The sequence below is a fragment of the Rhinoderma darwinii genome, chromosome 9 (assembly GCF_050947455.1).
Source record: "Rhinoderma darwinii isolate aRhiDar2 chromosome 9, aRhiDar2.hap1, whole genome shotgun sequence".
In the NCBI taxonomy this organism is placed as follows: Eukaryota; Metazoa; Chordata; class Amphibia; order Anura; family Rhinodermatidae; genus Rhinoderma; species Rhinoderma darwinii.
The window spans coordinates 103,301,966-103,316,302 of record NC_134695.1 but is presented as its reverse complement, the minus strand read 5'-3'; the positions used below and the strand labels follow the sequence as shown (position 1 = coordinate 103,316,302).

Genomic DNA, 14,337 nt, shown 5'->3' with positions numbered 1-14,337 from the left:
TGAATGGACTTAATAGCGCTGTGAAAAAGTATTTTCACCCCCATGACCCCTAATAGCTTCGGGTTTGTTACAATGTATCAGCCTAGGAGATCCTCAGTTTGCTACACATAGCCGCAACACAAGTCTCCCCTTGCCCTGACTTCAGATTGATTGACTTAACCCAAATGCATTTTAAAAAATAGCTGTGAGAGCAAGAATTTATTGGAAAAAGGTCACTGACCGCAAGCAGAGATCTTGTAGACAGTGAGGAATTCTAACACAGAGTAAATTATAAAGTTGTTAAAAGGGAATCTGTCAGAAGGCACGTGGTTTCCTATCTGATTGCGCCATTTAAAAGGTCTAAGGACTGCGCATATAAGTGAAATATCACTTTTAATAGATTGAATTAACACATTGTTTTGAATGTGTTTTTTTTTTTTTGGTGCGGCCAAATGTTTATAGGGGTTTTCTGATAATGATTTCCCAATTTTTGAAACTGTTGACCACACTGTAAACGCATCCATACATTTCCCAAATACATTTTATCCTAACTTGATTAAATTCTTAAGTCTTCCATAGTAAATTCCAACGAGTCCGTTTATTTACCTCCTTCACTTCTGGTCGGCGTTAGTTTCCAGCGATGTCATAGCGCTGGTGTCTCTTCTCTCTCAAGTTTACAGATGTAAAATAGAATTGTAACGAAAAAAGGACTGAGCATGCGTTTAAAAATTTGTGATAAGCGCATGCTCAGTCAATATTCGCTGCAAATAGTGAGCGCCTCTATTAGTTCACTGTAACAGAGATCTGGCACGGGCGCAATGGGTAAGGTAAATTGAGCATGCGACTGGGTAGCCGATAGGCGCATGCTCAGATGAATATGCTGAATGGCCGGCCCACTGATATTGACGTTGGAGAAGACATACCCGCACACAGAATTATGGGGTGATGTGTGCATGACGACAGTGGAAGAAGAGTCTTTTTGGCATGCGTCATCACGTTAACGGCGGACCAAACGGGGTAACAGTAGATATTTGACAATAAAAGTACAAAGCTGCTTCATTTGCATTGCAATAAATATATATATATATATATATATATATATATATATATATATATATATATATATATGATACATAATCTAATTTATCCTCCTCAATTTATTTTTTCAGAAATTTTTGAAGATAAATAAACCGCCAGAACAGTATTTCCTTGCAGATATTGTGCATTTTTCTTTATATGTGACCACAAGGGGGCAGTGTTTCATATCACAAGGTGGCTCCTACATTATTCCTGTACAAAATAAAATTCTAAATAAAACATGCTAAGGTTTCCTAACAAACTTATTTGAGTTTACATTACAACCTCTGCAACGCACTGGAGAAAAACGAAGCATCTAGCATATATACAAACCAAAGAACATGCTGTCTATTAGGATGGTAGGTGGTTGACTCAGGGTCTGCAGGAAAGAGTACTTATTTTGGCCCTACCTTTTCATTGTATCCTCCCTTTCTTGTGTCTATATGAAAACTATAGGGCAGAATTATTACGCCAGATATGTGGTGTAGAAGTGTCACAATTTTGCCACTTTTGGCTTTTTTAGGCTGCCTTCACCACTTTTCCAAAAAGTGGGCGGGCTTAGTGAAAGGGTTGTGGCCTGGCACAACCCAAAACATTTACTGTAATTTACAGAAATTGGCATAAATTATAATGGAAATCTACGTCAGCTCATAGCTAGCATAGATTTCCCTTTCAGGTGCACAGACAGCCAGATAGGTGCCAAGAGGCGTGCGACTCCCAATAAATTAGGTGCTTCTTACTCCAGCGATCTTTATATTAAGACTGGCGTATGAATCGTAATAAATCTGCCCCTATGAGTTTTCTTGTTTGTAACTTTAAAATAATCAATTTATACAGCCTTTGAAGCAGCTTATATACATAGATTAGTCAACAACAGTTACACCCTCCAAATTGCATAAATGGTTTATAGGGAGAGATCTGTTTACAGTAATTTTTGCATTATCCAAAACTATAAAAATATAATATATGCCGCAACAGTTAAACGGGTATTCCCAGAACCAACAATTATCACCTATCCACAAAATTGGTGATACGTTTCGGATCGCTAGGGGCCCACCAGCGATCATGGGAACGGGGGTCCTAAACCTCCCGTTACTCGCCACTGCCGCGGTTCAAAGTCTATGGAACTGACGGAAACAACTGAGAACAGCACTCCACTATTTCCGTCTGTCCCATAGACAATGAATGTGGCGTCGGGCAAATGCTCGACCGCCGCTTCATTCAAGATTCTGGTGCAGTAAGGAGGAATGGGGGGGGGGGTTCTGGCCCCCTGTTCGTGCGATCGGTGGTGTCCTGTGGATAGGTGATAATTGTCGATTCTGGGAAAACTCTTAAGTATACACAACTGCTAGATCCCAGAAGAATACACAGAGACATAATAGGCATATATTTACTGTAAGACAGGAGTAGGACCTTGGAAGCAATGGAATCACTGGCAGCAAAGATAACAGGTATCTCTGCAGAGGGAGCACAAAAACGGCATTCAAGTCACGTGGGGTTCTTAGAACGCCTGTTTCTAAATACAAAGAAAGAAAAGAATCTTCCCTTTCTTGGTGAACAAATGCCACAGCACTCCAGAGAGCAGTGACAGGGTGTTTGCCAGTAGAAGTCCTGGAGTTACATGTTTTTGTTCTCTACAGAGGGCTTGAACGCTATTTTCTCCCACTGGACAATGAGCATATGGGACAAGCTAATAGGATGGTCTCAGTGTCTGGGCTGGGCCTGAATAACTATGTAAGCTCAAAAAATGCTTCAGAATGAAGAGAAATGTTTCAAGGCTCTATAAAGGGTCAGACATTGACTTACAGGTTAGTCACCGATAGGTGGCACTAGAGAGACCTCTCTTCCTCATGGAGGAGAGCTATTTTGCATACTTTTTCCCAGGAAGCATTGCCCTGAAGATTCACTACCAGCTGGATCCCTGCAAGGTGAATCAGCATCTTCTAAGAGATAAGCTGAAGAGAAAGATTAGATAAACTAATAGGAGGAGAAAGTTAGAATAGTACCAAAAAAAAAAAGTGCAAAGTACAAATTATAATAGTAATCGTAAATTTTAAAGAAAATGATAAAAGTTGGTTTCAATGTAGAAGATAGCACACAGGATGGTAAAGGATATATGTGTTTGTATTGGGCAAATATATATATATATTTCTACTGGTGTGTATATATATATATATATATATATATATATATATATATATATATATATATAGTTACTTTGGCGTGTTGATATAATGGACACAATGCAGCCTAGAAAAGTGAAATGACCTATTCAGCTCTGTGTGGATCTCACCTTTAAGATGGAATGAAGGTCCTCTAAAGTTGGTCTGACTTTTTTTACTTCTCCGGACACCTCAGTATGAGCATAGTGGTCATAGTTTGGGACGGCATCAAGGGTATTGTATCCAAACGTCCTCATGTAAAAGGTATTGGAGTGGGTAAGGTTGTTGGGGTTGAAGGTATCATATGCCGTTTCTTGCTGTCCATACTGGGATTTGGTGTTCTCCTCAGTGCCGACCAAGGAGCGGATGGTGAACCTGCCACTGGATGGGGTGCTCTCTACTGTGGTCTCATCTCTGCTTTCAGCCATTTCATCACCGGACTGGCGTTTCAGGGAACTTATTCCATTAAAATGGGAATGAGGGTTTTATACTCCGTGGAACTAGTAGAAACCAAACCTGAAAATCACTAACCAGAATAAGAGACGATTAGATGCTTCAACTTAAAATGTCACAGCCTCAGGCCAAAGAAAGTTGCTCAGTGAGCTGAGAACACATTGAGATGAGAGAACTGATAAGAAACCACACGGAGGAAGGGGTGGAGTAGCCTTCAAAAGTAACCACTGCCCCATCCGCTTAACATGTCATAGTATAACATGTTGTTTTTGCAGGGTTCTTTTTGTATCAACATTTTGTAGGTTAAAATATTTGGTAGTCAATATTGATAAATAAAGAAGTTCTATCAATTAACAAGGGAATAGCTATCTACCTGGCTTCAGTTTGTCCATTTAATTTAGTAACTGATTATTCATTACCATCTTATAGGACCAGTGCCCTCTCTTATCTACTACATCTGTTGTCCCAAGTAAAGCAACCATATCAGGCTGGGACGTGACAGACATCTGAGAAGTTCAGAAAAATGACTGCACCCATGATAGTCAACATATTGATTGATATTGATGATCATCAACTGATTGATTTGAACTATTGCCGTCCAAATGAATACATCGAGTTGCATGCAGTCTTGTGGACCACATCTGCTACTCAAGAGTTGAAATCAATCAGTAGCGCTACAAAATGTCTAGGTGTAGTCCTGGCCTTATGCTGAACTTTATCCCATTGAAGTTAACAAAAAACAAAAACACCATAGTTTGACGTAAACACAGCACAGTATTATGTAAGACCTTATAGGATCCTGTTCACTACTATGGCACATCCGTTATTGAATTACCACAGCGACCTAAGGCCAGAATCACACGCACACCGTTTTGATGCAGTTTTTGACTCCATTGTTCAAGCCAATAAAAGTAGATCCAAAAGGAAGTAAAGATATAAAGAAAATACAGATTCCTCTAATTTCTGGTGTCCACCTGTGTTTGGCTAAAACAACTGAGACAATAACTGTTATAAAAACTGTATTAAAACGGTTTGTGTGATCCTGACCTAAAGATCATCATTCAAACGTCCGCCATTTAAAGTCACTGCCTGGCGAGAGATTCACTATCGCATTCATCAGATCAACTAGTCTCACTCACACAGGACTGATAAATTGATTCTTACTGAAGGCTTAAATTCTCTTCTTACCTTTTGCCAAATGGAGTCCCTTGATATACATGATCCTGTATCAATATTATAGAAGTAGATGGAACTCGGCTGACAAGATGGTCCATGAGTGGGTTGCGGTGGATACCTCCCCTTGGTAGTCACCAAAAATACCCAGGATTATTATATAAAGTTACATTTCCATAGCATTTTTTACATCCTTTACTAGCACAATACACGGCTGTATTAACCAGAGCACTTGTCTATTATTAGAAAAGCAAAATGACAGTCCTGGTTTCTTTAATTCTATGTCATTTGGGTGAATTGCTTTCTGTCTTTTCATCTTCGTCATTCTCTTTTTTGTTTCATTTTGTTTTTGACTGTCTATAATTAACGGTATATACAACCAACTCCATGACGACTCCATATGAAGCAGTATAGTAATAGGTTACAGTAGTAGGGCTTTGATGTGTGCAAAGCCTCCTCCACACACACTTTTCCTTTTTAGTGTTTTAAAGTGCATGTAAAAAACGCATTTTTAATGGTATTTTTTTATGGGACATTTTATACAGGAATTTTTGAAGTCCTATAGCGAAGTCTATGGAAAAAAATACCAGATAAAACGCTATCCCTGGAGCATGCTGCTTTTTGACAAAAAAGGTTCTGAGCCCAAAAACACCACAAAACAAAGGCTGTGTATGTAGGATTTCTCATTTTTAAAATGGTATACAAAAATTGATTTATTTCTCCATAGTGCAATAAATCCAGGATAAATAGTGTGCAAACCAATACAATTTCGCTCACCGGAGTTGGCTGTACAATGACCAGACACAACACTATGTAGCATGTAAGAATCAGAGTTTTCCAAAGGGTGGACTCGGGGCTACCAAACAAATGATTCAGGGGAAAGGAAAAGCAGAAATACAGCGGGTGCTGCCACCATCAAGAAGAATAAAAGGTGAACATTAGATATACAACGCGTTTCAAAACCGTTCCCGTCTGTTCATCAGGAATTAAGCAGTATAGCATGGTATTTACACTACGTAAGGGCCTGTTCACATCTGCATTGGAGGCTCTGTTAGGGGCATCTGTCACAGATAGGACTGAAAATACCGGAATTGATGCTGCGCTGTTGCATCTGGTAAAACCACAGACACCATTACGGAAATCCGACGGAACCCATTAAAGTCAATGGGTTGCGTTGGGCACCGATGGTGTCTATCATGTAACTGATCCGCCGGTTCCGGTATTTTAATTTTTCTGCTCCTCTGACAGAGCAGAACTGAAACACCGACCCAGGTGTGAACAGGACCTATCCAGCACTCAAACCAGAAATGACACATTTTCATTTCCACCAATGATGTGCGATCAAAAGCATACCATACCATATTTAACAATGTATAAAATGTAGAAAAGACGCATAAAACAATCACACACAATAAGAACTCCAATAAAACACTGAATCATTTTTAAAATAGACTTTATAGTAACACTGAACACAACTTTTTTGTGAAAGCCGTGTAAAAGAAAAGTTGTAAAAAACACCACTGAAAAATACAAGTAATTCCAGCCCAAGGGAACTAGAGATGCTGATCTCCCTGGCGGCACATATGAATACTTCCCACAAACCCTTCTTATCCATGTGAGTGCCAACAATGGATCCACAGCAGTATGGATATCTAACGTGGTCACCACTGTACAGTGGTCCACACATTTTAGGACTGCTTAGGCTAGAGCGCAGCGTTATAATTAACTGGGAGATATTATAAGAACGGGAAATTAGAGTTAATACACTACTAAACATTAAACCGCTATTCCAAAATGTTTTATTCAAAAATAAAAACCATCTGAACATTTAAATGATTTTTCCCCCCTATCCTTACACGACACTTGCACTACAATACCCTCTCAAGACTGTTAATTTTTTTTTAAAAACTTTAGTCTCCTGATTCACTAACTATAGATAATAGAAATGCTTTAATGGGAACCTGTCACCAGCATTTCACCTATTGAACTCTAATCACCCCTTTCTGGCCGCTGCTGTCAAAATTTCATTGCCATTATCCCCTCTCCTAAACTCCTCCTCCGACCGTAAATAACGGTCTGCAAACAGTCCGTGCCTTTTATGCTAAAAAAATAAGTCTCGTTCGTTCCTCTTCTTACGCCCGCGCACCGCCGAAAACTGGCCCGCCCTGAATGACGAAATCTTGCCTGAGATAGCACACATGTGTCAATCAAAAGAAAGGAGTCGGAGTGAACTATGAAAAGTTTGAGGAATGAAGATAGAACTCATTTTTGCTCATTAGTATACGGCGCTAGAACACTAAAAAAAAGCGGAATACAAAAGGTACAGAGCCGACTTAGAAGATTATTATAGGCTACGTAAAAATGAATTTTCACCCACTACCACCAGGTATTTCTGGCTTAATAGATGAAATTCTGGTGACAGGTTCCCTTTAATATTCTGATTTAGATGCTATTCAGCATGTGTGAAGCTGGATGGCGCTACAGTGACATCCTTTACCGCTTTAACTTCATATAATTTCCAGGTTTTAATGTCAGACGCAAAGCTCACTTGAGACCTTTCTAAATCGATGCAGATTTTTTAGACATGACTTCAACTACTTAAAGGGGTTTTATAATACCCATTTTCAAATACTTTCGTTTTTTTTCCATTCAAGACCCTCATCTATGAGCTAGCGTAAACAGCAGCTACAAATAGCGTCTCTTACTCTGGAGGACACAGCATGTCAGTAGATTACATGGACAGACAGTTGATTTAAATGAGAACGGTGTAATACTTAATTTCCCCTGTGGTGGCACTGCAGGGTAATCGAACAATTGCTGCTGGGTTCCCCCATAGATTACAGCTGATCACTGGGGGTCCCAACAACAGGACATCCCGTCATCATCTTATCATCTGGGTTGGTACAAAGCGAACATCCCCTTTTACTTCTGACTGAGTGCCGTACTGTATACACAATACAAAATAAACCAACAGATCTGCTGTAAAACTTTCTACAAAGGGTCAAAACTTTAATTTTCAAGGCAACAGATTGCAATGCTCATTAAAATGATTGAAGTTTTAGGTCACATGCTGCTGTAATTGGCCATACAGATAAAAATCTTGATCAAGAGCAATTGAGACAGAGGGTAAATCAGTTACACTACAATGACTTGCAGTATCCTGAAAAGTTAATGGAAAAAGTGTATTGTCTGCCCTCCGGGTGAGGGGAATTTTATGGGCTGGTAGAATTAACTTTACTCGTGCTGGGAACACGCCGTTATATTGGTAAAGACGAAGGATGAACACTGCAATACTTTTCTTTTAGGTTGAAAAAGCAAATATTGACCAAAGCATCAGAGCAGTACACATCCAGAGAATACAGCCCCGGAATTAATTGGAAACTATAGATCTAAATATGGTTTTGAGGACATATAAAGAAAAAAAATTAAATGAACGACCATATAATACTCGGTCGTGCGGAGTCCGCATGTATGTTAGCAAGTACGAGACAGATGTAAGTGAGTATGACTGTAGCATCAGACTCTACACATGGTTAGTCTGTAACCATGGAGACACATAGGTCTGCATAGGACCTGCACACACAAAATGGTAGGGTATTTTTTGTACCAAGACTATGGGCAAAGTTGGCTCATTTTTGTTTTTCTTCATGCACTGGAAGGCCAGGTTCACAGCATAAATACTGTGGATTTTCTGCAATATATTTTGTAAAATCCGTAGCATAATACAGTAGCAGCAGAGTGGATGAGATTTGAAGAATTCTTATCCACACGCTGCGTAAATGATAAGCGGGAAAAAACGCTCAGAAATTGACCCGCAGTGCGTTTTTTTAATCCGCAGCATATCAATTGTATTTGTGGAATTGTGCTTTTTTGGTCTTCCCATTGAATACAATGGGGAAGTAAAACCTGCAAAACAAACAGCATAAGTTGCGATTTTTGAGACGAAAATCTGCGATTCCTCCGTAAAAAACGAAAAACAACGAAAATAATAAATCTTATACTTACCCAGAATTCTGTGCTTCTTCGTCCAGGCCGGCCTCCTAGGATGATGTTTCATCCCATGAGACTGCTGCAGCCTGTGATTGGCACACGAGATAAAACGTCCTCCCACGAGGCCGGTCTGCAGGCCGTCAGAGTGTAAGGCCTCGTGCACACTTCCACCACCGTTTTCACGGCTGTTTTTGACGGATCCGTGTGCCCATTTTAGCGGCCATGTGCACTCCCGTGTGCACTCCGTGTTTCCGTGCGCCGAGCATGGTACTGTCCAGGGTGCTGAAAGAGTTAATGGGCTGCACTGATCGGCGGTAACTCTTTCAGCACCCTGGACAGTATCATGCTCGGCGCTCGGAAAATACAATTTTAATTAAATAATAAAAAAAATAAAAAATAATATAAGTTCATACTTACTTTCCTCCTGTCTGGCCTCCAGCGATGACGTTGCATCCATGTCACCGCTGCAGCCAATCACAGGCTGTAGTGGCGGTCACGCACGTCAGGATGACGCCAGTAGGCCGGCCTCCAGGGATGACGCTTCATCCCACGTGACCGCCTCTGCAGCCAATCACAGGCTGCCGCATCAGAAAGGAAGGTCGGACTGGAGGAAGAAGAGGGACTGGTCACCAAGACAACGACCGCGTACGTATGAACGGCATTTTATTTTATTTTTAATCAGCAGCCCCTTTTCTCTATCAGTGATTAATAGAGACAAGTGGCTGACGATTAGTGTAATATATTTCTGTAATGTATTTCTGCCCGCCCGGCCGTTGCTAGGCAACGGCTCCGTCACACACGGACGGCACACGGATGCCTTCCGTTTTTTGACGGCCCCATTGACTTGCATGGGCCTCACGGTCACGGAATCTCGGACCAAAGTAGGACATGCTCTACTTTGGATCGGAACGGTGCAACGGGACCGTCAAAATAACTGAAGTGTACATGGCCCCATTGAAATGAATGGGTCAGGGTGCTAGCTGTCAGAAAAACGGCTAGCACCCTGAAGAAAAACACTGAAGTGGGCATGAGGCCTAAGAACGAGTGTTTTTTTCCGTTTCGGTTTTCCGCAGTGGACATTCTGGACGAAAGACTGCACCACAATTTTCTGCGGTTTTTCGTCCGGAATTCCCTGCGGCCGCCGGGGCAGATACGCGGCGTACCTTTACGCAGTATATCCGCCCTGTGTGAATTTACCCAAACAAAAAATTGGTTTCAATTATACATACCCCTTAAAAATTCCACTGAATCATTTCTCAGTGACAGCTGAAAATGCCTAACATTTCCTAAATGGCGTCACATAAGTGTTGTAACCGGGCTCCTAAATGCGGCAATGAATTCCCGGTTATTCTATCACTGCACAGCTAATCAAATTTACCATTCAGGATTTTTGAAAATACGTTGTGCTGAACCCCAATGAGGGTTGTATAGACAGCTAGATATTTTTGCTCTGACTCAGCTGTACCAGAAACATATAACTACAAAATGGCGTATTAGAATTTGTAACTTGTAAGGAAAAGAAAGCACGATTCAAGACACGGATTTGTAAGCTTTAGTTTACATGCTATTTAAAAGGGGTTGTCCGTATTAGGGATATGGATGTCATCTGTCTCGTACATCATGATTATGTATAGTCAAGAATCTTAGCAGAAAGGAGGGGACAGGTGGAAGGAAATATGACTGCAGGATCAGACTACATGCATGGTTTGTTTGTAGTCTGTAACCATGGAGACATATAGGTCTGATTTGGAGTTTAAACAACTTGGTAGAAGATTTTTAAGTAAAACTTTGCAAAATTGCTACATTGATCAATAGAAGAAAAATGTGTTGCAAAGATGTAACTCCTTAACAACTTGACAGAAGGGGGACAACTCAACAACTTTTTGATTGTAGGTGGAAATGATATTTAGCCAACCATAAGGCGTCATCTTTTGCCTTTTGTTGGTGTGTGGCACAAGCCTATCAGTGATGTGACATTTTACATTGCAACATTTTGGTGCTCTTTTATTTTAAAGACTCGGCTTCCAAATATTAAAACAATGTACTGTGCACTTTGTACTTAATCACAAATCCACTTGTAGGGCACTTCAGTCAAGTCTGTAAATCACGCTTGCTGGTCAAGGAATGCATCTTTGCAGCTCCAACAACTTGCATAAATATATATGCGAAATTGTTTACAGAGATCAAGGGTAGATAAAACTAGAACATTACTTTACTCAAATGGTCAGCTAATATAACCTACGGCATAGACTTTAGTGAAACACAGTGATACATTACAAAGAGTAATTAAAAAGAAAAAAAATCTGTACACAGGTTGTAATGTTCATATCAACCCAACCCGCTAAAGAGATAGGTACCTTTCATAACGTACCTGGATAAAGATCTTCTTACCAGTCACATTATAGGACACTTATAGTCATTAAGGACTTTCAGGAGTGAGTGATCCTTTGCAATCATGATATGTGGCCAGGGGTTCTGAGCCTTTGTGTAAAACATTAGGGATTTTCCAGGCTTAAAAAAACATGTCTACTTTCTTACAAAAACAGTGACACCTGTGTCCACAGGTTGTGCGTGGTACTGCAGTTTAGCTTCATTAACTTCAAAATGAGCTCAGCTGCATTGTCAGTCACAAGCCGTGAACAGGTGTAGCGCTGTTTTTGGAAGAATGTAGCTATATTTTTCTAACCCTGAACAACCCCTTTAAAAGGAGTTATGTGCGGACCGAAAATTATTAGCAGTATAATCGCTGCAGTATGGGGGTACACTCGCTAATATACATCCCCCGTCGCACCGATTATAAGGTTTTTATAGCGCTGGCGGGGGACTGAGTATGGAAGGTCACGCCCAGGAAAGAAAGTGTCTTGGAGGGGGACAGACAAGACTTGGAGTGGTTCACAATTCAACCAAATCGGGTCAAGGTATCCACAGAACAGCCGTGTTTAAAATGTCATACAGGTAGGGGGTAAGCGAAGGAGCACCATCACCACAGACAGAATTTTAGTGAGAACGAGCGTGGCCGTTGCCAGTTCCAGCTGGAAAGCCACAAACTAGTAATGGCACCGCAAAGTGCAGAAAGCGGTGGTGGGATTGACAAATTGGGATGTGCAGGTACGCGTTCAGGAGTAAAAGCCTCTGATCTGGAGGTACAGGGACGATGACTGTAATGTCGGGGTAGGGAAACAGACAAGTGAGCCCTAATCTACCCGCCACTCAGTCCCTGCCTACTTGCAACGACCCGCCCTAGGCGACGGGGTACAACTGGGCGACGGTCCCTACACTCAATAGGTGCACGACAGACAAACAGACAAGGGTACAAAGAAGCCAGGGAAATGGGGAAGTTGCCCACGGGAACACCGTGAGCAACAAGCGAGGTGAACGAGCCGAGTCAAACCAGGAGATGAGCGAGGTACAAAAACGCAGAGCAGAAGAGTGGTCAGAAAAGCCAAGGTCAATCACAAGCAGAGGATCAGTAGTTCAAGAAGCTGCAGCAGGGCCAGGAAACAAACAGAGAAGAATCACAAGCAAAGGAGGAACAGGAAAGGCAGGTATAAATAGACAGAGGGCGGGAGCTAGCTCCGTCTGGCCAGGCTGTGATAGGCTCTCCCACTCCTAAGCCTGCCATCCTGGGTGGTGGAAGATGGAGTCAGTCTCACAGACATAGAAGTAGGTGCAGACTGATTACCTATGGGCGTCGACACAGAAGTTGTGTCTGGCAGATCCTTTACAATGACGAAACAGAAGAATCTATTGCCCAAAAAAAGGCGGCCGCTCTGGAAGGTGGAACAGCGGACTGGAAGAAATGCTTGGGAGGAAGACTTGTAAATTAGACTTTGTATCCCGAGGATACCACTTCCTAAACCAAGACAGCCGAGATGTGGGAAAGCCAAACGTCCCTTAAAGTGCAAAAGCCTGCCCCCCACCTGAACCAAACAGGTGCGCACCATCAGGCGGAGGATCTTGGTTAGCCCACCCCTGTCTTAGTCTAAAACTGAGGGTGCCAGGAAGGACAGACTTTGAAGGAAGGCTTGGTCTTCCAGTCCTGGTGGGACAGCTATCTGGAAGGCAGAGGGCTGGTGAACGCACAAAAGGACTGAAAACGAGGATGTCTTCTTGGCAAGAGCGTGATGTTTGACTCTGTGGTAGACGAGTACTTTTTCCACCCATGGCGGGTCACAATAAGATGGGAACCTGAAAAGGAATGATCAGCCTTTTGGATGCCTTGTTTGTGGACCAACAAACTCTTCAGTTAGGATGTCCTGCAGATAGAGACGATAGAAGCTGAAGAACATGTCAGAATAAAAGTCGCCTCGAGAGATGCTTTGCACAAATACTTTGTCGCATTGGACAGGTAGTGGGAAAGATGAACCACCTCTTCCTGAGAGGCTTAGAGGAGGAGACCGTGACGGAATCGTGGAGCCCATTGAGTGGAAGCTCTGCTAACCCACGTAGTGAAAATTGGACGCAAGGCAGAACCAGTGGCATCAAAGACAGACTTGGAAAAAGACTCCACATGTCGATCCATGGGGTCGTGGAATGAAGTTGCATCGGTCATAGGTAAAGTAGTAGTCTTGGCCAGGCGGGAGACTGGAGGGTCCACCGCTGGCGATTTACCCGATTTTAGAAAAGTCCTTTTCTGGAAAGGGATACATAAACATTTAACCGGCTAGAGTGAAAAAAAACTTTTTGTCAGGAAGTTTCCGCTCCTTACAGACCACTCCACTCAAGCTCAGAATGAGCAGTAAAAAAAAACCTGCGACCTTTGACGCTGAACAAAATAAACAGACAGATGAATAGACAGCGTCTGTGACCTGTAAGGTGTCACGGACCGTATTATTAAGACTTTCCACAATAGAGGATAACTGAGGATTTTTTTCTCATCCAGATCCGATTCAGAAAGCTCCCCTTCTGACAAGGCCTCTCTGGAAGGGGAGGAATCAAGAGGGGAGTGAAGAAAAACGATGTCAGTCGGGTAAACCTGGCCCACTTCTAGGATCTACCACATGAGGAAGACATAGACGAAGAGTCCAGATGTGGCTGATTAGATAGGTGAGCAGAGATGGCCATCATGGACTGTGTGATGTTCACTGACGGTCCTAGAAAGGGAATTGGCCCAATCCAGTTCAGTCCCCACAGTACCAGGAGTGGGTAATGCTGGGGATGGCGGGGCCACAGATGCTTGGCCAGGAGGCAGGCATGCATCACACAAGCAAGAACATTGACCACACATTTTGCGCTGAATTTAGAGCAGGCATAAATAATGTTGATGATTGTTTGGCAGTAAGGCTTTCCACTAGGTTCTGACATTGCAGTAGCCATCTACTTAGTGACCCAAACAATATCTGGCGATGAGTCCACTCAGGTACTGCACAGCAGGGCAACTACTCCTCCTTAAGGGGATAATGGCTGCTTAGTTACCTAGGTATGCTGGATGAAGGACCCCTACTGTAAAGAAAAACTGCTCAGAGACTAAGGATAGTGAAAAAGAGGGCCCAAGTGCTGGTCC

At 42.1% G+C, this 14,337-nt stretch overlaps 1 protein-coding gene across 1 annotated transcript in view; it reads right to left on the bottom strand.

The window, feature by feature from the left end:
- The window catches only part of SLC12A3 (solute carrier family 12 member 3), a 49,789-nt gene extending 46,116 nt beyond the window's left edge, over positions 1-3,673 (bottom strand). The window contains exon 1 of the mRNA XM_075838684.1: positions 3,350-3,673. Coding sequence (XP_075694799.1) covers positions 3,350-3,646 — 297 coding nt within the window. The 5' untranslated portion in view covers positions 3,647-3,673. The remainder of the gene's footprint in view (positions 1-3,349) is intronic.
- Between the last annotated feature and the right edge of the window lie 10,664 nt (positions 3,674-14,337).